The sequence below is a fragment of the Temnothorax longispinosus genome, chromosome 1 (assembly GCF_030848805.1).
Source record: "Temnothorax longispinosus isolate EJ_2023e chromosome 1, Tlon_JGU_v1, whole genome shotgun sequence".
In the NCBI taxonomy this organism is placed as follows: domain Eukaryota; kingdom Metazoa; phylum Arthropoda; class Insecta; order Hymenoptera; family Formicidae; genus Temnothorax; species Temnothorax longispinosus.
The window spans coordinates 5,583,133-5,608,478 of record NC_092358.1 but is presented as its reverse complement, the minus strand read 5'-3'; the positions used below and the strand labels follow the sequence as shown (position 1 = coordinate 5,608,478).

At 37.6% G+C, this 25,346-nt stretch overlaps 3 protein-coding genes across 12 annotated transcripts; 1 reads left to right on the top strand and 2 right to left on the bottom strand.

Moving 5' to 3' along the window:
* Positions 1 to 118: 118 nt before the first annotated feature.
* LOC139811191 (uncharacterized) lies at positions 119 to 6,676 on the top strand. Of its 2 annotated transcripts, none has more exons than XM_071775317.1 (13): positions 119 to 258; positions 1,170 to 1,370; positions 1,549 to 1,733; positions 1,820 to 1,893; positions 1,986 to 2,166; positions 2,386 to 2,477; positions 2,583 to 2,673; positions 2,748 to 2,925; positions 3,007 to 3,174; positions 3,318 to 3,619; positions 3,817 to 4,138; positions 4,326 to 4,427; positions 4,716 to 6,676. In XM_071775317.1, exons 2-13 carry the CDS (start codon positions 1,256 to 1,258, stop codon positions 5,018 to 5,020), a joined length of 2,115 nt encoding a protein of 704 aa, XP_071631418.1. In that variant the 5' UTR covers positions 119 to 258; positions 1,170 to 1,255; the 3' UTR covers positions 5,021 to 6,676. The 2 variants fall into 2 exon arrangements, with proteins under 2 accessions (XP_071631418.1, XP_071631426.1); XM_071775325.1 differs by having other exon boundaries at positions 141 to 258; positions 1,224 to 1,370.
* A 976-nt stretch (positions 6,677 to 7,652) lies between these two features.
* Positions 7,653 to 21,468, bottom strand: E(y)3 (enhancer of yellow 3). Of its 9 annotated transcripts, none has more exons than XM_071775220.1 (11): positions 21,222 to 21,466; positions 14,101 to 21,151; positions 12,820 to 13,461; positions 11,199 to 11,528; positions 10,528 to 11,038; positions 10,317 to 10,367; positions 9,923 to 10,104; positions 9,700 to 9,847; positions 9,287 to 9,493; positions 8,599 to 8,714; positions 7,653 to 7,889 (listed from the first exon to the last, which is right to left on the bottom strand). In XM_071775220.1, the coding sequence occupies exons 2-11, from the start codon at positions 21,017 to 21,019 to the stop codon at positions 7,771 to 7,773; spliced, it is 9,225 nt and encodes a 3,074-aa protein (XP_071631321.1). In that variant the 5' UTR covers positions 21,020 to 21,151; positions 21,222 to 21,466; the 3' UTR covers positions 7,653 to 7,770. The 9 variants fall into 9 exon arrangements, 8 of the variants coding, with proteins under 8 accessions (XP_071631321.1, XP_071631346.1, XP_071631337.1 ...); XM_071775245.1 differs by having other exon boundaries at positions 14,101 to 18,339; positions 18,430 to 21,465; XM_071775236.1 differs by having other exon boundaries at positions 14,101 to 20,338; positions 20,423 to 21,465.
* A 639-nt stretch (positions 21,469 to 22,107) lies between these two features.
* LOC139811168 (ESF1 homolog) lies at positions 22,108 to 25,307 on the bottom strand. The gene is made up of 7 exons (XM_071775292.1): positions 24,422 to 25,307; positions 24,154 to 24,332; positions 23,847 to 23,954; positions 23,563 to 23,763; positions 23,249 to 23,468; positions 22,379 to 23,169; positions 22,108 to 22,307 (listed from the first exon to the last, which is right to left on the bottom strand). Exons 1-7 carry the CDS (start codon positions 25,110 to 25,112, stop codon positions 22,194 to 22,196), a joined length of 2,304 nt encoding a protein of 767 aa, XP_071631393.1. The 5' UTR covers positions 25,113 to 25,307; the 3' UTR covers positions 22,108 to 22,193.
* Between the last annotated feature and the right edge of the window lie 39 nt (positions 25,308 to 25,346).

Genomic DNA, 25,346 nt, shown 5'->3' with positions numbered 1-25,346 from the left:
CGTCTCGTCGCCCGCGAGGAAACCGCGACTCGATCATAACGATCGTCGCCAATTTAACCGGCGCAATTTGCCAATATCCGAGATAACCTCAATCGAGCTCGACGCTCTCTCGAGTCGAACGCCGCCTCGCCGCGGCGCCACCGTCGCGGTTGTCGCACTCCTCTGCTCCAGTCTCCCGTCGTCTATGGCCCCATCAGTCTTCAGTCTCCCATGGGCTGCCGACTGTATCGTGTGAGAGGTTTTCGCCACCGATTTAACGTAAATATCACATTTATCGAGGACTCCGAGCCGATTCCGCCGCGTGTTCCGCCGCGATCGTCGGGCTCGCGCTCGCCCGCGCGGCTCGCCGCCCACTGTCACCTCGCCGTTCGCTCTCCTCGCCTCGCGCGTATCCGTTCTCCGCGATAACCAAAAAGGCCCGTCTCTCGCAGGCACCACGGTTTCTCGCCGTCGCGCGATAAATCCCTCTATCGCGATACGGCCGTCGCGATCCGTTTACCGATCTAACATCCGGTGTCGATTGAAGATACGGGGAATCGTCGGCGTGTCGCCGCTGCCCGCGGCCCCCCGCGATAAATTCTGTCGCTCGTTAGCTGACACTGTTATATATATTAATAAATAATTCGCACCCCGTTCTCGGCGCCTTGCATTTTCCACTGTTTACGTCGGCAGCTCCATTCATTCATTCAGTCGGCACATCTGCCGATGCGCGACAGCTTTTATGCCCCATTGCGCTCAAATGCCCCCGATGAACAATTTATTAATTGTGTTTTATTGCGCAAACGGTCCGAAATGTCTTATTATTGCCGTTGTAAAATCCTGCCGTATATCTGTCCCACGTGATTACATAAATTGTAAATATGCGATATATGTGCTGCACAGAGAGAGTATATATACGTATATGTACATATATATATATACCGAGCGTTTAATATTACATTCTATTTTTATCACATTATTTAATACATTTTTATTAGATTAATGTGCAATAAAATACTTTCAAAAATATAACAAATTGGAAATGTAAATTCTGTTTTATTTGATTTAATGATACTCTGTCAATTAAAAAAAATTCAACCTGATATCTCAAAATTTTTGTAGCTTTTAAGATATAAAACACAGATATGAAAGTTATTTTTATATGTACCCTCGTTTCACTTTTATTGCAGATGATTGTCTAAACAATAAATCAGCTTTAATTTTAGTCGTAACTGTTTCTTAAGGAAGAGACCCAAGCAGGATCAACGATAAAAAGATGAAGGTCGTTGCATTGATCAGCGGTGGCAAAGACTCTTGCTTCAATATGATGCAGTGCGTGGCAGCTGGCCATGAGATCGTGGCTCTAGCTAATTTGTATCCTGTTGAAAAAGGTATTGAGACAAATACACGTACTGTGCGAAATAATTATATATTGCTAAAGAATGTTATACAAAAAAAAATAAACTTTAACTGTATGTAACTTATGGACGTATTGTAATTAATTTTTTATGTTATAGATATTATAATTTATGCAGATGTAACAGGAGTTGCTTAACTTTCTGCTTTTAGATGATCTGGATTCGTTTATGTTTCAAACGGTAGGACATCAAGGTGTTAAGTACATTGCTCAAGCTATAGGCTTGCCTATATATCGTTACCCAACGTTCGGTAAGGCCAACGTGCAGGAGAAATATTATTATCCTACGGAAAGCGATGAAGTCGAGGATCTTTTTAAGCTTTTGAGTACGGTAAAGGTAAATTAACTTCAGTATTTTCTGAGATATATATGCGATATCAATATCTGTGTGCATTCTAATAATTTTAATATATATTTTTTCAGGAACGTGAAAATATAGAGGCTGTGTCAAGCGGTGCTATTCTTAGTGATTATCAACGAATTCGTGTGGAAAATGTGTAATTATCACTTATTTCTTCTATTTAAATCTGTAATATTGTTAGTTGCTGCTATTAATATTCTTTTTTTTTTCCAAATATTCCTCTTTTAGATGCAATCGTTTAGGTCTTATTTCCTTGTCGTACTTGTGGAGACGGGACCAGAATGAGCTATTAGATGAAATGATACAGAGCTCTGTTAACGCAATATTGATCAAAGTTGCGGCCTTAGGCCTTGAAATTAAACATTTGGGCAAATCTATATGTGAAATGCAACCTCACCTTGTTAAGATAGTAAGCCATATATTGTTTCTTATTCAATTAATTGTGTGGTAATGATCCTAATGATTTAATTTTTATTCTTTGCTCATTGCTAAGACTCCTTAGTGTTTTTGTAATAGCATTTAATATATGTTGATTATTATGTTTATATGAGTATATAATGAGACAAAGCTGGAAATAGCTTCATATATTTTTTAATAAAGCTATAAAGTCTATGAATCTTATTTGCAGAAAGAAAAATATGGAGTTAACATGTGTGGAGAAGGAGGAGAATATGAAACTTTTACCTTAGATTGCCCCTTGTTTGCCAAAAGTATCGTAATGTAAGTATCATTATGTTTGCATTTATGTAATGTAAGTATCATATGTTTGCATTTATGTATGCACAATCTGAGTAACCGTTCCTTATTTCTTTTTTCATGGCTCAGCGAGGAGTATGAGAGCGTTGTAAACTCGAGGGACGACATAGCGCCTGTAGGATATCTCAGATTTACAAAGATCCACTTACAGGACAAGGACGTAAGTTTTTGGATATCACGTCGATAATTGTAAGGCACTGTCAAGTGTCATCAAAGTGAAGACTTATTTTTTAGAATGGAGAATTGGAGAAGTTAAGTCTATCGGAAAGACTAAAAAATGTTTTGATAAAATCGCCACAGGATTACATTGCAGAAATTATCGGGCCTGAGCTACACGATGGTTGCAATTTATCAGAAGATGAAAATGACGAGCATGCGTGTGAAAGCAATAGTTTGAAAGCATCGAACTCAGGTAGAAAATTATAGAAAAAAAATGTGGAAGGTATATTTATGTATATATGTATATAATGTTGTATTATATCTGAATATACAGGCCAGTTTCATCCTCCAAGCCCAATGGAGATTTTGTACGAAGAGGAAGATTGTCCAGACGCGCCGGTCGTCAATAAAAATCAAACAGGATGGTTCTGGTTCGGAGGTATTGTAGGGAAACATCCGGACGTAACACCCGCTGTGGAAGAGGCACTGGAAAAACTAAGCAGTAAAATTCACATCTTAATCGCATACTTTTCGGCTTAGTAATTATTCAATATTAACAATTATTTCTTATTCTAAATTTAATTGATGATACAAGAAAACGATATAAATTAATCATTTTCACACGTGATATTTGTTTAATTGTAGCTCTGCTTCAAAACGAAAATTTGTGCCCATCTGACATAGTCGCGGTAACGTTGTACGTAAAAGATATGTCGAATTACAAGGCTATAAATGAAGTATACGTTTCCTGGTTGGGTAAAAGAAATCCGCCAGTTCGTGTGTGTGTAGAATGTCCTTTGAACGTACATTTCGCACTCGACGCGATAGCATATAAGGAAATCCAAGAGAGCGGCGATAAATTGGTCTGTAAGCGACACACGATGCATGTTCAAAGCATAAGTCATTGGGCACCCGCCAATATTGGCCCTTACTCTCAAGCTGTTCGTGTAAGTGCACAATTAACATGTGATAAAGATATTTTTATAAGAGATAATTGATCAATTTTTTGTTAAGTATTTTTTGAAAAAATTGATCTTAAAGTATTAAATTCTTTCATTATTTAATCTTTTTGTATTTTTTATATTTAAAAATTTAAGGCAATTTGTTTGAATGTGTTTTATTACAAATCTAATCTTCTCTACAGGTAGGTGATGTTATTTTAGTTGCTGGGCAAATACCTTTGGTGCCTGGCAATATGAATCTTCTAGATATGAATATTAAACGGCAGTGCCGTTTAACGTTGAGGCACATAGATCGCATCGTTAAGGCTATGGATGCAAAACTTCGAGATATAGTACAAGGCATCTGTTTCCTGACCCATTCTAGTTACATAGCAGATGCGAGGAAAGAATGGGAAAGGAGGACGAGAAATGCTATCGTAGATTACGTTGTTATACCAAATTTGCCACGTGGTGCTCAGGTCGAGTGGTGTGTTTGGGCTCATAGAGATAATAATCGATTCGAATGTGAGTATTCAAAGTTTGTCTAACAAGGAAGATATATTTGCTGCAAGTTGAGTAGAGGAATCTATCTTTCTTCATTTTTTTTTTTTTTCAACACAACTTGCAGCAAGTATTCTTTTTTACTAGTTAACTCAGAAATTAGCGATGTGTATGTATATAATTGTTACATATGTCTTATTATTTATTGCAGACGAGGAAACAGGAAAATGTGTGGCTAATTTTAGGATAGCCATCAGACGTAGGTGGAATTACGAAAATAATGTTTCGGCGATTGTATGTTACATGTCTACCGGTAAGTTTCTCTTGATAAATCGCTTACCCGTAACACATATATTTAAACTTCTTTTTATAAATGTAACATATTTTGTTCTCAATTTTAAATATATGAAAAACTGAAAAATATATCTTTTTAAAATAGTAAGAATCTTAGAAAAGTGAAATACTAGTAGGATAATAATAAATCTGAACCGATTATTAATATTAGTCATTAACTTTTTACATTTAGAATTCAATTCGTAAATTTAAAAAAATTTTTTAATTTAAGAAAGCATTTTTTTAAGTCTGAAATTTCTGTGCACAGGTTCATCTAATTCAACTGGTAATTTGACAACGGAGGCGAGTTTGCCATCCACTGAATGGAATGCAAATGAATTATCGGAGGCTTTTGATTATCTATTGTGTAAACTCAGGAAAGGCTCGCAAAGTGTAAATCCAACGTGTAATTTGCGAATATTTTACAAAGTCGGGAGCTTTCCGGGCCCAAACTTCCTTCATAACGTCCTATCGAAGTTTTCTACGCAGAATTTAGTGATCACCATTATACCGGCTACTCACTTACACAATTTCAGTACTTTGTTATCTATATATGGTATTAGGCACGAGTGAATACTCAAAATGATTTTTTACACTGTCAATTATTCATCGGAATTGGAGCGCACATTTAGGATAAAAAAATTAATGCTTGAAAAAAACAGTACGTAAGTAAGAGGGCTATTTTGACATCGAAAAAGAGGAAAAAACGTGTTTAAAGTTTTTCGCTTTATTTTATAGAATACTCATGCACGGAGGCAACTATAATTTTACTAGCTCTGAATTACAATCACAAAATTGTGTAAATTTTTGTGTATTTTTTTCCGAAAATCTGCGATATATTGCTTTGTGCGTCTTTTTGCAGTTATCGCTTCAATTTTTCGGCCGTTATGAAGCCAACGCTGCTCGAGGGAGAGAGGTTGCAGCGTTGCGACGGCGTTAATCATTAAGTTTTCCTACGTGTGCAAATAATTCTCGATGTTATTTTGCTTCACTGACGTTCGGTGGGCGTATTTGAGTACTTCTCGCGTTTCATGCGAGAGACACGGCTGTTCGCTCGACATTTACTCTGACGATGTAGTTACATCGCTGTTTCTTCTAGCTGCACTTTTATGCATCTTCTCGCAAGCCCTTCGAAGCCTGAAAATACAGCCTGCTCCTTTTTGAATAGAAACAGCAGCGAAGTGCAGCTGAAAGGAAACAGACGCTATATTATCTTGTATACCGAGTACTACTAGTCAATGACGGGTCAAGTGCAATTCTGAGCTGTGAGCCCGTCCCCGTTTAGCGCATAAGTGCTCTTTAACAACGCGATTACACGTTAGGTATAATAATACTCGTACGACTTGTACTGCTGATTATGCTATGACACGTTTCGTTTTCTTTTGCTCAAAGTACACCGTTACTTTATGATGTTGTAATCATGTGCGGAATGTTAATTAACGTGTGTGATGTTTCTCTAAACGATATTAAATTGTGCACAGCCATTTTAAAATAGCACTCGACATTTACTCGAATTCTAAACGAAGGAAAGGAAAAAGGGACGTTTGTTGTCGCGAGGAAGATATTACAGGGCACCACGTGGGTGTCTTCGGTATGATTTAATGGGACTGGAACGCAGAGCACATGTGGAACGTATTATATATATTCTTCTTCACAACGATGTTCTTCGCTGTCACTAATGCTGCCGGTATTGCTACATAATTGTATTACCGATCGATTGTCTGCGCCACGGGAACGGCATCGCCCAGAAACCGGAAAGAGAAATCGGCGAACTCGGTGTAAGATACAGCAGTTCTGCATTCTTCGCGCGTATGCACTGTTTAGAAATATCTTGTACAGATTGCATTGCAATACAAACTCTACTAAGATTATTCTGACGTAATATTATACAAGGTTGATGCAACGATATGCCAAAGTTTATATTTTGCAACTTGCTCATTTTTTAAACAGTCGCAATTACTATCGTTATTCTGTATGTGTACATAATGCAACGTAATCTAACACGATCTTATATAAAAATATATCGTAATTGATTTTTGACAGCGAGGAGAGAAAGAGCGCACTGTTCAAAATGTGGATACTATGTAATGATAAGTATGTAAAAACGGTAAAAACACATGCAAAAAAAGATGTTTATTCGCATCTAACTCCCGCAACAGAACACTAATCCGAGGATTATGTCGCAAAAGAAGAATAAAGAGAATGATATATATTTTTAAGAAATCGCTATTTCTGTTTAGTTTCACATTTTATTTCTTTCCCTTCTGTTTCTACATATATGTAGTGATCGACAGAAAAGACCTCAACTGTCTGGTTTACTGATATGGTTGTTTCTCTTCGGGAATATCAGAGTTGGTAAATTGAAAAAACTGGAGGAGCACTACCCAATAGTATTTCACACTCTTCGGAAACGAAGAAAAAAATAGTCTTTGTAATGACAGTAATATTTTAAATACAGATAGACGATAAAAAAAAATTGATTTGATTTTTAGTGTAATATTTATGGTTAAACTTTTCAAGAAAAATTATATTAATAATATATATAATTTATTATTATTTATTAATACATATATATTAATATATATATTTATTAAAAATAAATTATATATATTATCCTGTATTTGATTGTAAAATTTTACTCGTTTTGTCACGATTGCATAAAAAAATTTAGATTCTTACCTAAATAATTTTACCTATACAGAACGTTACAGAAAATCGCTTGCTTTCGATCTCATAATGGTTATGTGAAGAATAATAGCTGTTATTTTACATTTATATTTTTATAAATGATAAAATACGATGCAATTTAATAAATATGTGTGACGACACCTTTTTTATTTTATAAAGAATTTTTTTAAAATACTGTATGCAAAAGGAGAGTTACAAAAAGGATGTTTAACCAAGCTTACGATGTACAAAAATCAATTTCAAATTCGCCAGAGAATCTATAATCGAGGGAAAGTGCGCGATTTCTCGTATACTCTGTATACTTATATCTCGTAATTTTGACACGTCGTCGAAACTAAACACATTCAGTCTTTTTCTTGCTAAATAATTCACATTTTATCTTGCGGTAAATAATACATTAAAATTCATAATTAAAAGTTAAATGACTCATTTTCCGCAGCTATGTACAATGTAATTCGTTTGTCATGAAGTACTCCAGAAGAAAATCTTGCGCGTATCTGTTCACAAACGCACTCAATAAAAAACTTATTTACTTTAATATAATATATAATTAATATACACTGCACTGTGGCATTGGTATTATACAACTCGATATTTTTTTTGTCTCGCGTACGACAATGTTACAATAATCATATTCACGTTTTGAGCACCTTCGACATTAAAGGCTTTATCGCGTGCTGGCTGGTCGACGGTGTACAGAAATCACATAGATAATTTTTCTTGTCAACCACTACTCCCTTGGTCTCCACGCATTCTGAAAAAAATTATGCGTGATTGCATATACATTTTGTGCCGATATATAACGTTTCGCGACAGTAGCTGTAAGAACAGAGATATTTTTATCTTAGGCAGATTATTTTTTTCCTTTAAGATTCTTTATGTCACGACCCAAAGCAAGAATATCATCAAGAAGTAAATAATGATGTTAATAAAAAAAATTAAGATTCTTCAAAAATAAAGATTCTTCAGATAGAGTCTTCAAAAATTCTTCAGACGAATAAAGATAGACAATATGTTGAATCCAATTAAACACTTTTGCACTATGGTACCTATTAAAATTTGTAACTCTCATTTGGTAGAGGAAAAAGATAAAAATGCAAATATACATATGTACGCACTAAACAGCAAATAATTTAAATACGGCTTTTAAAATAGCGATGATCAAACAAAACTCGATGGCGCGTGCAAATGCTCAAATGCTCCTATGTCGCAACATGCAATGGACTTAACATTTTGAGCGCTTGCTGAAAGTTAAGCTCTGTGGCTCGCAATACTGTTCTTGCAATTATTCCAAGAATTTATGTAGCCATTGACTTACTAATTTCATTGATCAAAATCAGTTTTCGATAAGCTCGTGTAATGTTTGCCAAATGATTTTTGCTCACGTTAATGTGCGAAATTGCGTGTGCTCGCCGCTCAAAATGTTAAACTAACCGAATCATATGAAAACTTGGTGTCAATACCTAAGTGCAGATACTTGTCACATGCGCTGCAATGCACTAGATTCGCTTCCAGGTCGAGCCTTTGGGCGGTATGACAGCGACTGCAGTGCGGGCAATAGCGACCCTTTCGCCACAGCCTTGTTATCGCATAAAGATCATGTGGTTAGTGAATTCAGGTAAGGGTATATTATGTATTATGGTGGTGCTCGGTACATGGAAAAAGGGGGAAGGCGAATTAAAGATGTCACGTGCTAATACACTCTTTTTCACGTAATCTGGAGAATGGTTCTCGACTTATAACTGATCAAACAAGTATTTCGACAAATTATAATACAAGAACGGATAAGAAAAAAATCTTTATTTTTTAGTTAATTTCAATCAGTTTGATCTAATTCATTTAACCACAATTTGATTTTAAGAGAATTTTGATTCAAGGCTGTAAAGAGGCGCATTTACTTCAAAGTACTTAAAACTTTAAAATTGTAAGTCATAGGATTTAATCAAATTTTAAAAACAAGAAAAATTGATTTTAATTCTCGATAAGGAATATCATTCGGTTCGTCAAGTGTATCTATTACTGAACATCCCGCATCTGACACAACGAAAAAGAAAAGATGTTGAAAAAGTGTTATGGTGTGAGCCATGGAGAGATTATCAAGCAATTAAAGCCCAGCGTGGTTTGGAGGAATTGATGATTGACTGTACTTACTTCGAACATGGTACACAGAGCGTCGAGACATATACCCGAGTATTTTTCTCGCCCTTTTTATATTCGTGCTGCCATTGCGCAACGCTGTTTCGATCCGAATTGGCACCGCCGGCCTCCCTCGAACCGCAGTTCGCGCATACGGCGCACTCCTGACAGTGCCATCTTCCTTGTGGTACTCGTCGCAAACCAACACAATAGATATGGTATCTGAAACACGCGGCATCAAATTATATTAGGTAAAAAACTCCAAATAGTAATTAATTTACGGCTCTATGTCGCAAAACTCTACTTATAGAAATTATAATTCATTTTATGTATACTGTCTTTTTTCTCTTTAATAAAACAGACATTAAAGGCATCGACAGTTTCGTAATATATAGCGTGTATCGAGTTTTCAAGTAAATGCAACATACCCACGATCGCACATATCACAGAAAAGCATCTTGTCTTCGTCTGCGGGATCGTGACATTGCGCACACGTTTTACAATCGGTGCATTGCCATGCATACGATTGAATGTGTGGTACCATATCCAATGTTAAATCTATACAGGATGGATGAACTGAAAATGATAACGGCCTCGGTTAGCTCTCCGTAAAGAGTTACAACGCGATTTAATTCGCAATGTAATATTTACCGTTTCCATTGCAAGTACCACATTGGATTAATATTTCGTTCTTGTTGTGTTTATTTAGAACTTTCAGGCACATCTTGCATTTCAATTTTGCATCATCCTTTGAGTTCGAGATTTCCATGTCCACTTCGTCCATGGTCGATTGAGATCCTTCCGTATCTTGCGTACCTTCACTGGAGGATGAACTGTTCGAATATAATCATTATAAATTATACTTTTCACTTATTTATATTATGTGTAAATATTAACTTACTAATTAATATTAATATTAATTATAAATCAAGAGCATTACGTGATTAAATTCTAAATTGCTCGAAAAGTGCGCTTGCAAATTTTGGCATCTTACTTTGAGATACGAAACATTTATTGTTATCGACTAATAATTGACAATAATTACAAAACCCTGCGACGTTTCGACCCTTGGATCGGGCCCTTTTCAAGCATGTAACTGACAATCAATACAGAACAAAATTAATTTGGTCGAAGAGATACAATTTTAATACTAATTTAATAAATTATGAAATTACTTTGAGATAATTCATATATACAATAATTTATTTTAAATCTTAAAAATAAACTATATAATATTTTATAATGTCGCTACCAACCTTGAATCATCGGAAGACGATTCACTATCGCTGTCGCTCTGAGAACCTTCCGACTGACTATCACTTTTTCGCTCATTAGGTCGTGTAGGTCCATACAAGACCGTATTCAGCGGATAGTATCTCAATTCCGCTGGTGTATATTCCCGATAATAATCGGTATACTGTCCTGGTATCAGAGCAACAGGATAATGACCAACTTTGTGCTCCGGTTCGCCTTTGTGTTGCTTCTGCGGTTGATGAATCGTGAAAGTCTGCAGATCTAAACAGTATTTGCGCTGCTCTTTGCGAGCTTTATTTAAGTTAGCGTTCCACGCAAATGCGGACTGCATTGCCATTTCCGCGAGATCTATCCTGTTTTTTTCCGCATTCGCAGCCGCTGTCAGTTCCTTCTGTTTCTTGGAATGTTCCTTGACTTGCTTCTCGCGCATATGTTTGCGATATTCTTCGTACTGATCGGGGAAATCACTACACATTACATCTAGTACTTCTGAGCTGCACACCGCAGTTAATCCTGTACAAATGATATAGCAACATAAATGCATAATAATAAGAGTAAATTATTGTTCTAATTTCGTTATAAATCTTGAAAATCTTAATAATAGTGAACTTTTTTTTTCATATTATCTGAAAATCTCCTTCAACAAAAAAATGAGTAAAGATCATAAACTTACCCATATCGCACATCGATTCACTGACTAATCCATTCTCTCTTAAATAATTTCTCTCTTCCATATCAACTACTCTGCGTTTCAGATCAGGATATTTACGCTTAAAAGATTTCACGCCAAGATACTGTGATATTTGTTCCTGTATCATAAAGGTTTCACCCTTTCGATCTAGTGGCCATTCGTATTCTGCTATTTTATCAACAGTGAAAGGTCCTTCATCGGGATCAAAATTAATCTCCATCCTTCGGTTCTTTACTTTGACTTTTTCTGATTCTGTCGTAGCAGTGCTCAAGACGCTACCTTGAGATTCTTCATTTATTATTGTCTCCGAAGCTGCAAAAAATTCATTTCTATGTAGAAAAATGCAGTAAATAGATCATCGCTTTTCATATAAGTTCTCATATATTAACTGAGTGAACAAAAAACATTTTTCATTACATATTTTCTAACACAGCTTTTTCTTACATATTTCTCTGACGTCAATGTTATATTGATAGATATAGTAAAATATTCGTACTTTATTATGATTTTAATAAATTAATATATTTCTTATAACATATTATTCTATTAAATATTTTTTTCTTGGTTTAAATATCTTCAATGCATTCTAAATGTAGATAATGTTCATTACAATACAGCTTAGGATTTTGAAACATGAACACCATAATCATATCGATACAGTTTACACACTCAAAAAAATGCTTTTTATAAATCTAATATGTACAAACACGAATAATGTGTATATATACATTTATATAGATGATATACGAATTAATATGAGCGTTTTTAGCGCCGCTAAGCACAGCATAATTGCAACACATATTACAAATAAAAGAAATGATGTACACTGCCTCGTATTTAAGCACATCATTAAAATTTCGTATTTAGTTACTTGAGAGACATCTTATGCCACAAGAAAAGATCTATTCTTAGCCAGCTTGAAGTTTTGGATATGTACCAATACATTCAATTCAACCAACTCTTCAATGACAAAAATAAAAATATTTTTTCTAGAGATTTATTCTTATATAAAATTATATAATTATAAATAATTATATTATTAATATAAAAATTATATTAATACTTTAATATAATGACACTTATATAAATAAGTAATATTATTAATAAAAATATAACTCTGCACACATAATGCACAGAGTATATTTTTAAATCAAATATAGTTAAACAAAAAGGTATTGCTCTTAAAATATAAAGATTACAAACAAGAAAATAAGAAAAGATATAAATAATTAAATAAATGTAGAATCAATGTAAAAATTAATATGAGCGTTTTTAGCATTGCTAAGCATAGCATCATTGCAACACATATTACAAATAAAATAAATAATGTATACTGTTGATGTAGAAATTTTATCTACATAAAATAAGAAATATTAAACTGTATTATTAAAATATACTATGTGGAACAGCACTACTTGTATACATACTTTTATAAGATATAATATAAAATTTAAAACAATGAGTGATGTTTTTTTGCGCTATCGTTGAATTATAATAAATAATGGCATAATGACGCTGTTTATCATCTTTGATATTGCATAATATTTTGTCATATTATAATATTAATGTTATATTACATATTAATATTAATGAAAATACATACTTGGTGCTGGTATATTTCTAGCCGGTGTTTGGGACCTTGAGCCGGATTCGGCGCTCATTCTTGTTTCTTCGTCGATTACTTGTACCGTCGACACTGTTTCGCCTCTGATGGTCGTCGAATCTGCTTGCTTCTTCGACGTTGGCGTTAGCCAATTCGAATGTCCGGGAGGTACAGGTATCTCCTTAATCCCATCCGACATCTTACTTTTATTTTCGGCATGTTGCTTTACCGTCGACTTCTGTATCCTCTCAGAAACGATTTCCAAGGCCGGTTTCTTATGCTGATCATCAGTTTTTGAGACTAACGAATCCTGGCTCGTAGATGCCTTCGTCGGATCTTCCTGAAGATCGGACGACAATCTGGCAGGGTCTAGCATTGAAATTTCAGAATTCGAGGCTTTAGAGTCTTTTTTCCCCACTTCTTTGCGACTTAACGCAGAACTCATGCTTTTACGATCTATGGGCGGTTGTTTCAGTGCCTTGTATAATTCTGATGATTTCTGAAGTGATTCTTGTTGTACTGGTGTTTCGTCGATAGTGATGATAGCCGTTGTTGATGCCTCTATAGCGGATAAGTCTTGATCTATACGAGTCTTCTTCCCAATTTGAGGCTCCACGTTATCTAGTTTCCGTTTACCGCGACCTGGATATAACAAAGGGAAAATTAATATCTTCTGTTAAAAAGAAATTATTAAGATATTAAAATATCTATAAGTATTGAAATGGAAAGTATGCCTTTTTTTCTTTTAAACGGATAAGAATATCTCCTGTCTGAGAAAGTTTTTCGATATAATTCTGCTACTGGTCTTGCATTTCCATTCGCATATTTTCATATATAAAATAGATGTTTATTAATTTTTCATTTAAAACAATTTTTATTTAAATTGAAAAGAGAGAAGTATCTATGTAAGATTTAAAACACAAAATATGAAAAAAATTGATTTACAAATTAGTCCTTTAAATATAATTAAGAACAGATCTAACATATATAAACTAAAACTATTCAAATCACGAATAGTTCAAGACTGAAATAACAAAATATATGTACAGTAGTATATATATTACCAACAACGTAGGTCACTTATTAATTACTGATGAACTCTCCACATGTTAGTTATTCTATATCTGACATTATAGTAAAATTATTAATTTGTAAATTAAAGAAAAAAAAGATCTTTTTATTTCTCGCGATGTAAAGTTCTATCAATTCCTAAAATTGAGTACTTATAAATTACTTACAGTTTTATGTATATATAAAATATTAATTATGAAAAAAACAAACCTCGTCCTCTGCCTCTTTTTGGCGGAGCGTAACTCTTCTGACTCCTGCAGGTTCTCTTAGGTCTCTCATTTTCTCTATGTTCAAATTGTTGCACGGGAACTTGCTGCACATCGTCCAAGGCCAAGGGATCCCTGGGCATTAGCATTTGTGGCTGAATGTGCTGCGCCGCCACGGGATTTCTTCGCGGTCTGCCTCTCTTCTTCGGCACCTTGATATCGGCCATTCTGTTAGGTGTCACCTCCTCTATGATAACAACATCCTGGCTGGAGTTCGAATTCTCGTTGACGATTATCAGCTCCGGGCGATGCTCGATGATCTCGCAATCCGACAATCCACCTGGCGAATTTTTGCACATATCCTTAAACTTGTCGGACGCGCTATCCGGCCGTACTTGCGTGATACTGATCTCCTGATTGATCACGTTCATCTGCTGTCGACTGATCAGACTCGTCTTCGGATCGAACAACAGCTGCTGCTGCTGCTGTTGCTGCTTCTGATCCCGACATATTACCGGTTGGATGGTGACCTCCGGCAGGATCTGCGAGAGCTGCGCCTCAAGTTTAGACTTCTTGCTCTCAACCGGCGAGATCGTCACGTCTTTACGCTTGGGCGATATCTCCATCTGCTGCTGGGCGTTTTCCGCCGGTTGTTTTCTGCTCTGCATCTGTACCGGCTCGATTGTTAGCTCAGAACGATTGCTCTGCAGAATGGACGAATGGTGACCGCCGGTCTTGAGGATCTTCAATGGGGATTCCTTATGCGTTGCAGCGTGCTCCATATACCTATGAGAGAAATTTACCGCTGGATCCACAGCTGCTGAATCTTTACCTTTGTGCGTGGAGGATTCGCCGTGACTGTCGCAGGTTATGATAGTGGGGTGACCGGTCTTGGACAGCTTGATCTTCATCTCCAGCGGCGATTCGGCAGTGTCCCTGCGTCTTTGTTGTTTGTCCTTCTTTTCGGAAGAACTGGAAGGCGGTGTTTCCACTACCGAGGCATCGCCCGTCTTGAACAACTTGATCTTCATCCCGAGGGACGAGTCGCCGCTTTTCGAATATTCCGCATCGGGCACACGAGTCTTACTTTGATGCTCTTCAGCGAAAGCTTCGCTCTGGACAATAGAGGCGTCGCCGCTCTTGGACAGCTTGATTTTCATGCCAAGTGGAGATTCCGTTCTCTTCGATACTTCTGCTTGACCCTCCCGTGATCTCGCGTCTTCTGTTGATTCTGTTTTATTAGAAACTACCGATGTATCCCCAGATTTGGATACTTTGATCTTCGGAATGCTGCTTGTGGACGATTCGGAGGCTTGGAACACATCTTGCTCTTCGGTAACGTCCGCCGATGCTGATGATGCCGCTTCGCCTGTCTTCATCTTGATCTTGATTCCGGAAGACTCCGGCGTCTTCGCTGTGTCTTGCGATACCTCGGACTTGTCTTTGTGTCTCGTTTCTTTAATGTCTTCTGTAACTTCGGAATGTATAATAGATGCGTCTCCGGTTTTGGATAACTTTATCTTCATACCGAGCGGGGATTCAGTGCGTTTAGGTGGATCGGGCACCTCCAATTTGTCTCTCGCATCTTCAGTATTGTCTACAGAAATAATAGATGCACCGCCTTTGCACTTGGATAGCTTTATCTTCATTCCGATTGGAGACTCGGTTCTCTTCGGTAGTTCCGAATAGTCCTGCTTTTCCTTCACCTTCGTAGACGAGTCCTCGGGAGCATCGGGAGATACGATGGAAGCGTCACCGGTCTTTGACAGTTTAATTTTCATACCGATCGGAGAATCGGTCCGCTTCTGTGTAATTTCCTTGTGCTCCTCTAAAGACTCTTGCCTGTCGGTCTGAATGATAGAAGCGTCACCAGTTTTGGAGAGTTTAATTTTCATCCCAATTGGCGATTCTGTCCTTTTCGGACTTCCCTGCGGCATCTCCAACTTCTCCTTGTGCTTCGTAAGAGCTTCTTTGGTATCTTGTTGCCTGGAGTCAGAGATGATCGAGGCGTCTCCCGACTTTGATAATTTTATCTTCATGCCGATCGGCGAATCAGTTCTCTTCGGCTCTTCGATTTTGTACTTTGTCTCCTTCGAGTCATCCAGACTCTCGTGTTTCTCTGCACCCACGATTGAAGCGTCGCCGGATTTAGACAGCTTGATCTTCATGCCGATGGGAGATAACGACGACGTGTTCTCAGCGGTGTGCGTGTGCCATTGATTGACCTCCTCCAGATTCTCGTTGGATATTATAGAAGGGTGGCCACCTTTCGACAGTTTTAATTTAATCTTTCCTAACTTCTGACCGGGACTGTCCTCCGGATTCGGCGAATTCGTAGCCGAGCGGATCTTCGGGCTCTTCGGCGATCGCGGCTCGCTGCAGTCCGTGATCGCCGATTTGGCGATCTTCAGGATTATCCTCGGCGAGCCGACGTTCTCGAAGTCGGAGTGCTTCTCGGAGTCTTTGCGCGGTGTGTCGGGGCCCTTCGACTCGACTTTGTCGGCCGATTTCGGTGATTCCAACATCCTCGAGTACGCGATAGCTCTCGCGTCCTTCGGTATGAGAAGACTGTCGTTCGGGCTAATGGAAGTTTCCAATACTTTAGCCGAATCTGGAACGGGTATCTCGATCTTCGGCGGTTCCTTCAGTCGTTCCTCCAATATCGACACCCTCGGGATTAGCTCGCACGCCTTCAGAATACCTTCACTCGACAACGATCTAATGTCGGATACAACTCCCTTTTCTTCGTGCGATTGTTCCATCGTTTGCACATTCAAGGAGTTATCTGCGACAGAAGCCGTATCAGACGAAGTCTTCGAACACGTGCGATCCTCTGTCTCTTCAGTCATTTCTTCGGTGTCCTTCACAACGATACTGGGGACGTTTTGCATCTGCGTCGCAAATTTCCGTTCATTCTCCAGCTTAGCAGCCTCCGATATGATCTCGGCTTCTGAAATGGAGATTGAATCCGCGGCGGCGACGTCTCTCAGATGCGCCAATTCAGACTCGGCGTTCGCGTAATTGTCTATCTCATCGGGCACGTAAAGCTCCGCGTTCGCCTGCTTCGTTATGTCCTCGACGACGCTCTCCACCATCTTCGGCGAGAGCACCAGCGAGTCTATCGTCTGCTCCTCGGATTCCTGCAAGAATTTCACCGCGGATTCCAATTCGGAGATCTCTGAGCTCGACTGCGAATTCTCAGTGACGGTCGCAGTGTCGACATGTTGGGAAAGATTCTCACTCGGTATTACGCCCTCCAGCAGAATGTCCTGCTCCAGCTTCTCTTCACTCTCCTCCAAGTCGACCGACTCCAATCGGTTGCCCTCGAAATCCATGTCCAAATCGTTCTGCTGCAAGTTGCTATCCGTTCCAAGAGATTCTTCCATCTTCTCGTTATCCGCCATCTCACTTGCCGGCTCCGCACTCGCATCTTCGTTCATTTTTAAGCCACTATTTTCGTTTTCGGTAGTTTTATCGTTACTCGGTATGTTGATATCAGCCTCGCTCGTTTCATTATCTCTGTTTGTCAAACAACTAGCAATCACGTTTGTTATGTAGTCCGAACTTTGCGTCATGGTTGCGTCGCTTTGATTTGCTTCATCTAACAATAGATCCATATCAATATTTTTACTTACTATTTCTTCCATTAAAGCTTTATCTTCACTTTTCATGTCCTTTAACGAAGAATTTTCATTGTCCGACATGAGAGTCATATCCAAAAGTCCTTCTAGAGCGTCTACAGTTTGAGCAGTGACCGGAGCATCCATACTTTCCGAATCTTGAGACAGTTTTTCTGTTAATTTTTCGGCATTCACTTTTTCGCTCGAACTTTCTTGTAGTAAAGAAATATCAATAACGTTCGATTCTACCTCTTTTACATCGGCATCAGTGGATTCTTCTACATCAGGTTCCACATTATTCTCCTCAACTATCGGTGTTACATCAACATCGATCGATTCTTTCGATTCCGTAGATGTCTTTGCAGTATTTTCGCATGGTTTCGTCTCTTCATCGTCCTGTAAATTGTTATTCTCTGGATTTGTTTGTGGAATTACCGGCTCCAAATCTAAACTCATATCACGACCTTTGGCCTCTTCTTCACTTTTTTCAATTTCTTTAACTTTCTCTTCGTTTAACTCGGATGCTTTTATTGCCGTCTCGTTCAACGATACTTCAGCGGTAATATTTTTCATGACTTCATCTTCTTTCTGTATTATATTGCACATGTTATCTGTTACATCTTCTGAAACAATCAAATTTTCAGTCAATGGTGAATTTGTATCATTCTCTAATAATACATTGGAAGGCATAACATTTTCCAAAGTTGATTTACTTTCCATCTGCATAGATGAATCGACTTGTTCTTGAACACATAATTCAGGTTGATCAAGTGGTTGCTGTGGTTTATTTTCTGTCGATGAAATTTCACTTTGATCTTTATTGACAGACGGTGATACCGCTTCTGGTATCTTCCTCTCTATGTTCTCTGTTTCTTCAGCCTCGAGCTTGCTTATATCTTCAACCGCGTTACTTGACTCTTCATCCGAGATTGGAGCAGAATGTAATTCTTCGACTTTACTAGATGTAGTGTCATTAATTTTAGATTTTTCTGAAACAGATGAAAATTGTTTAACAGATTTATCATGCTCAACTGGGGTTTCAAGTGTTTGTTCAAGAATATTTTCTTGTGCATGAACATTTGTTTCTTCAGAATTATTAATATTAATAGGCGTTAAATCACTCTGTACTGTTAAATTTTCAGAGCACAAATCTAAGTTTTCTTCACTTAACAAACTGCCTGCAGGTTGTTCATTAGCCATTACATTCTTTTCTTCAATATCTGGACGACTTAGTAATGTATCTTCGATTAATTCCTTATTAATTGTATCTGATGCACTTTCAACTGCACTTTTATCCGTTGGCACAGATGTCTCTTTAGCATTAGCTATGTCCACATTATCTTGATTATCCGAAATTACAGCAGTTCTTTCAAGATCTTTTTCTATGGAAACTGTTTCTTGAATATTATCATTAATTTTATCTGTTATCGAAACGACTTCGTGTGTTGTCTGAGAGCTTTCATTGGTGACATCTGCTTCCTGAGAATCATTATTTTTACTTGTCACTTCTGTCATACTAAATTCCTTATCAGACATCTCAGGTAAGGTAGACTCTTGAGTTTTGTTTGCAGATACTGAAACGGTATCCTTATCTTCGCATTCGACTACGTTTTTTACAAGTTCCTTCGCATCATCAATTACAGGATAATTATCACTTATTTTTCTTGTATCTGGCAGTTCTTTTTCACTAGAAGTCACGGAACTATCTTGCTTTTCCGTTTCAGAAACAAGTGCTGATATACTCGATTCTATTTCAGTATTTTCCTCGCTTTCTTCTGTATCTTTCATTATTTCCATTGTTGACATAGGAGGTGTATCGCTTTCTTCCGCATCTTTCATTATTTCCATTGTTGACATAGCAGGTGTATCGCTTTCTTCCGCATCTTTCATTATTTCCATTGTTGACAGAGCAGGTGTATTAATAAATGTACTTGTAGTTTCTTTAGAAGTTTCATTGGAAGATTGATGTTCTAATGCTGTTCCTTCAGTTGCATCTGTTTCTATTTCAGTATTATTTTCACTTCCGTTTTCACCTTGTTGCTTGAGACTTGATATCTTATCATCAACATGTTCTGCTATTTTATTTACTACAGTATCGTCTAAATTTTCTTGTATTTCTAAAACTTGTTGCAATGTTTCACTTTGATTAGAATCTTCCAGCTCTTTTATACTTGAATCTTCTATTTTGCTATCTATGGTGTTTTCTTCTTTTGTATTTGATTCTTCTGAAATAGCCGCACTTACAGTGTCACTTAACTTTGAAGAGTTTTCAGTATTTTGCTCCAACATGTCACTCACTTCAGAATTATCTTCGTCAGACTGTCTTGCAAGAACATCCGGCAATGAAGTTTCTTTAGAAACAGAAAGTGATGGAGTCTCTTTCGGCAAGTCACTATCATTCACGTCTGTTTCCTCTGAATCCTCAGAATTATATGCTTCTCCTATTAATTGCAAACTCTTGCTAATATTGCCGACTGTTACCACAGGCCTTATACCGCTTTTGGTCTCGTTTTGACTGTCAACCGTTTTGTCAACAGTTTCATCCTCCACTTTCTCAGCAACACTTTCTTCGTGAACCATAGGAGAAGCGGCGTCTACTCGTTGCTTATTCTGGGCAGCTTCCTGTAAAATATCGTTTGACGTGACAGTCGACGAATCAATCTCAATGCGCGACTTATCATTGGAAGACGATTCTGATGTACAAACCGTGGATGTATCACCAACCATTTCGTTAGTATTTACGTCGGAAGCTTCATCGCGTTGAATTACACAGTCCATTACTGCATTCTCCGAAGCACTCTCTTCTGCGACAATTGACGACTCTGCGTGTGTCTTATTTTCCCAGGTAAAATCGGACGTCTCTTCCTGCAATTGACGGATAATATCTGTACACTTTTCAGACATGATATTGGACTCGTCGGCATTAGGAATATCGGTATTATCGATGCTTGTGGTACAGACAGTACCAGAAGTAGGATGCGGTATCTTAGAAGAACCCTGTTGCGTTACTAGCTTCAAGTCCTCCGACTGTAAAGTCAGCTCTACCTTTGATTCTGTAATGATCTGGGAAAGAGCGGCGATTTCGCTTTCCAGAGTCGAGTCGCCGGCCTGGTCGCCGGACTGCACGCCGATGATATCGTTGATATCCATCATGCTCAGGGCCTCAGTGTCGTAGGTCTCGGTGTCGCTGTCGACGCCGTACGGCGTATAACGGGCTGGGGAGTTGTCCTTGGAAGATTTCTCTTTCTGTTCCTGATTCCGGTCCTTGGAGCCGAACAGGCCCATCTTAGAACCGTCGGACATTGTTTCGATGTTCCGTGCAGGGGACGTTGTTACACCCGCTGCTGCCGCCGTCGTACATTTGCAGACTGTTCGTTTTCCAGTTCGGTCGTGAATAAATCTCCGCGCGTACAAACCGGGCGTCGCCTCAAGTCACTGCAAGTGCACCGTGCGTTAAAGTTTCCGCGATATATCAGCGCGTACGACCGCATCCCGTCTTACTTACCGCTACATCGCTACCAAATTTTGTTTTCGCCCGAGCAGCGAACATAACCAACACTTGTCTCTCAACACTTGTGCGCGAATCGGTCCCGATGAATTACACGTGTTGCACAAATGGACCGTAACTCCAATAGATGAGATATCGTGCCGCCTGTTCACCTGTCTGACTTTCGCACAGACGGGATCGATACGCGAGCATCTATGCTTTACGGTTTTGAAAATATATTTTGCCAAATCGTAAAGCATTTACTAAATACTGACGCCAACTTACGTCGAAACACGACGGTAACCTAAAAAATTCCCTAGCAGCTAATGGCCGCGTTCAGCAGACACAACTGTTGAGTTCGTCTTATCAACACTCTGCGTTGATTGGTTGGTTCCAAAAGTAAGAGCCAATCACGTTCGACTGGTACTGAACGGCTTGGTCCGCTGAACGCGCCCAATGGCACGTGCATATAGCGTGCGACAACGCGATGGAAACGCTCACACAAAAATTGGATATGTTCAGTGATTTATTTATTGAAAAAATACTTATGTATTGAAATATAATCTTGAAATTTGTGTATAAATCCGAGAAACGAGAGTTCCTCTAATATTGCAGTGGAATTAAAGATTCCAGTTATTACTTGGACAAGTGACTTTTCTTTTCTGAAGATGCATTCCATTCATTATATAATAAACAAGACCATTATATAATAAATTTATAATATATTTTTTATACTTTTTTATGTATGTACAATTTAGTCAATTTATTATTTGTATTATTAGTAATCATAATATAGCAGTATTATACCAGAAAAACTTATCATTTTGTTATAAATGATTATTACGAAAAGAAAATACTACTTATACCTCATAATACAAACTGTAAAATGAAAGAGAATTATCTCTTAAGAGAAAAACATAGTTCTCTTTATTAATATATAAAATATAGTCTTGTAACTAATTATATTAGAACTAATAGAAAGATAATATTCTATCCTTTTATTGGCTGTGTGATGTTTTGTGTTTTCTTCTTAACAGATTTAACCAGAGCTTGTAATTCCGTTGGCAGCTTTCCGTCTGTTTTTGGCTTTTTAGATTGCTTGTCCTGAAAGTTTCGATACGCATTAAAAGAAAGAATGCATGAAGTGTTGTTAACGAAAATGTTCTTTTACTCACGTTTTCTGTGTGTACTTCGTTATCAGCTCTCCTCTTCAACTTCTCGTTTACCAAAGCTTCCGTACCCTTTGTCTTCCTGTAATGCGAATCCGCAGGATCGATATTGAAATGATGCGACGTAAACAAAGCGCCAAATCTTGGATCTTTAACATTAACTTCGAATTCATCTTCTTTCGCTTCTTCATGCACATTCTTCTTCTTGTTGAGACGTTTTCGTTTGGATTTCGACATAGTTGCATTTTCTTCGATCTGCTTCATATTGAAGTGCTTTTTGCCGTCCTCGTCTTGATCCATCAAAAGCAACTCCAATTCGCCTTTACGTTGATTTTCTTCCTCCTCATTCGACGAATCAATGACACTAGCTTTGTTATCTTCCTTTCCTTTTTTGCGCGGTAAGGATTTACCGTTTTTGAATTCTTCCGCGAAATATTTGTCATTCATATCTACATCAGACGGCAGAGAATCTTCCGAATCGCTTTTCTGACTTCCTTCTTTAAGCTTCTTCCTTTCTTCTTTCTTAGCTTTCTTTTTCGCTTTGCGTTTCTCTAGATATTGCTCAAAAGGTGTGAGTTCTTCCTTATTTTTCATTCTCTCTTTGACTAATTTTTCAACCTTTTCTTTGGTACCTAAGCCCCATGAGAATTCCAACTCGACATCCTTATTTTTCTTTGCCTCTTCTTCTTCTTCAATATTTTTTAATAAAGATTTGTACTTTCCAATTAGATCATTATTTGCCTCCAATTCTACATTATCGTTGGTTTCTTCAGTTATATCTTTCTTTTCTTCTGTATCTAAAATACAAAACCGATAGATTTAGATCTAATATATAGAAAATAACATAAAAAATAAAATAATGTAACGATATCATACCTGAGTCATCCTCGCTACCGCTCGCCAGATATGTCTGTAGATCATTTTCATCAATATCTTGTATTTTTCCCGAATTCAGTTTTTGTGTAAATTCTTGCCGATCCGGATTTGTTTCGTCCCACGTTAACTGGACTTTAACTTGTTGCAAAGCCGTTGTTGTAAACTGTCTTGGTTGATACTTCACGGGTTCCGGAATCTCAGTACACGTCTCTTTAGGTTCCTTCAACAAGCATTTCATGTATGAAATATATCCTTCTTAATACTTTAACAGAATTTTGATATAATATATCGTATATTATGATCTTAAGAGATACCTGATCAAACGTCATATCATCTGGTATAAATCTGAGATCTAATCTAGTTGCAGTTGATTCGTATTCGATACCGTCGCATTCCGTGTATACTTTGTTTGCCGTTTCGGCAGAATCAAATTCGGCAACAGCATAATAATATTTCAATCGATTCAATTGATACTGCCTCAACTTTTCCATGTGATATTTCGCACCTTCTTCATTCTAAGAAAAAGAAAATCAATGTAATCGTTAATGAGAGAAGAAAACACTGTAAAACTGTAACACAGAAAGTCATTATTTCATACGTCGTCTTCAATTTTGTCTTCACTTCCAACAGCTTCGTCTTTTAGCTCTATTGGTCCATTAATCTCTTCTTCCTTCATTCGCTGTAGACCAAATTCTGATGGATAAATCTAAAATAAGTAAATATATTCCAAATCAACATATTAGTATAACTATTATTATTAATTATAATTACACTATTAACAATTTTTTGCGATAGTAAGTTGAATACATTTCTAATCAAATATATATAAACTGCAAAACAGAAATACATCAATATATTTGTTTTATGTAATGTCATTAATTATTATAAATTTTAGTCATCATTACCGTAACTGAATGGATGAGTCCACCGCTGGGCAAGAATGAATTTAACAAAATCATTAAATCCACAGCACGTATTCTATCCCAATCCATATTACAGATAGCTAATCGATATGTGATCTCATCTGTCGTATCAGCTTCCTTGTCCAGTTCGCCCCACTTATGTTCAATCTCTTCCTCGTCATCTAGATGCGATTAAAATAAAGATTCATATTTACATATCACATTTAAGAATTCTCAGAATGTGTATAAGATATAACGAATAATATTTTACCGCTAGCTTCGGACGATTCTTCTTCCGAAGAACTATCGGTCAACAGGACACCTTCACCTCTGGCATAATTCACAGTAAGATCCTTTAGTTTCTCCTTAATTTCATTTGTAAGTCTACCGTTTTCATCTTTCCTCTTTTTACGCAGCTGCTTATCATTTTTATCTAGTTCTATTTTAGAAAGTTCTTTCTGGGTAGATTCATCCTCGCTGTCTGAGGTTTCACTAGTAGATTCTTCCTCGTCGAAGGACTCCTCTGTTTTTATTCCAGACAAATCTTCCCTGCTCGACAGGAAATCATCCTTGCTCTTCTCATTTTCGTTCTTCTCGTCTGAGGAATCCTTTACAGAGTCGATCTTCGATTCGGTTTCCTTCGCTGACTTCTTCTTGTCCCTCCTTTTCTCCTTGATATCCTTCACCTTTTGCTCGCTGTCTTTCTTGCTTGTGGACGGCACAGACGCATCCTCGTCTTCGCTGCTCGACAGATCGTAAAATTTCCTAAGATCCTCGGTGGTGGTTCGATTGACGGGTCTGCCGCGTTTATCAATGGTATATTTCACGGCGAACTTTTCATCCTTAAACATGCCCTTAAATCGATGGTCGATCTTCACTTTCCTCTCAGCTTTGGGAATGCGACGAAACTTGGGATCCCTCGCGATATGCGCGAAACGCGCGTCTCTCAGCATCTCGTCCATTATTGCTGATAATTATTCGTCACTGTACTGAGCTACAGACGCAATAATTTCAATTTTGAAATTTTATGTACAGAAACGTTGTTTTATATACAGAAAAATTGCATTCTGTGTGTCACACATGCTACACGTGTCCTCGACATTTAAAAACAGGTTAGATTAAACAAGGCAAGGATCAGCTAGGTTATTTTCATCACAGAAAAAAGAACGACCGTGAGAAGTATTCCATGCTTGATT

Coding starts and splice junctions, on each gene's coding strand:
- LOC139811168 (XM_071775292.1), bottom strand. CDS start 25,112: ATGGACGAGATGCTGAGAGACGCGCGTTTCGCGCATATCGCGAGGGAT. Junction 23,170..23,248: donor CGGTAGCGAGGATGACTCAG/GTATGATATCGT, acceptor TTTGTATTTTAG/ATACAGAAGAAAAGAAAGAT. Junction 22,308..22,378: donor ACGAAGTACACACAGAAAAC/GTGAGTAAAAGA, acceptor CGAAACTTTCAG/GACAAGCAATCTAAAAAGCC.
- LOC139811191 (XM_071775317.1), top strand. CDS start 1,256: ATGAAGGTCGTTGCATTGATCAGCGGTGGCAAAGACTCTTGCTTCAAT. Junction 3,175..3,317: donor GGCACTGGAAAAACTAAGCA/GTAAAATTCACA, acceptor GTTTAATTGTAG/CTCTGCTTCAAAACGAAAAT. Junction 4,139..4,325: donor AGATAATAATCGATTCGAAT/GTGAGTATTCAA, acceptor TATTTATTGCAG/ACGAGGAAACAGGAAAATGT.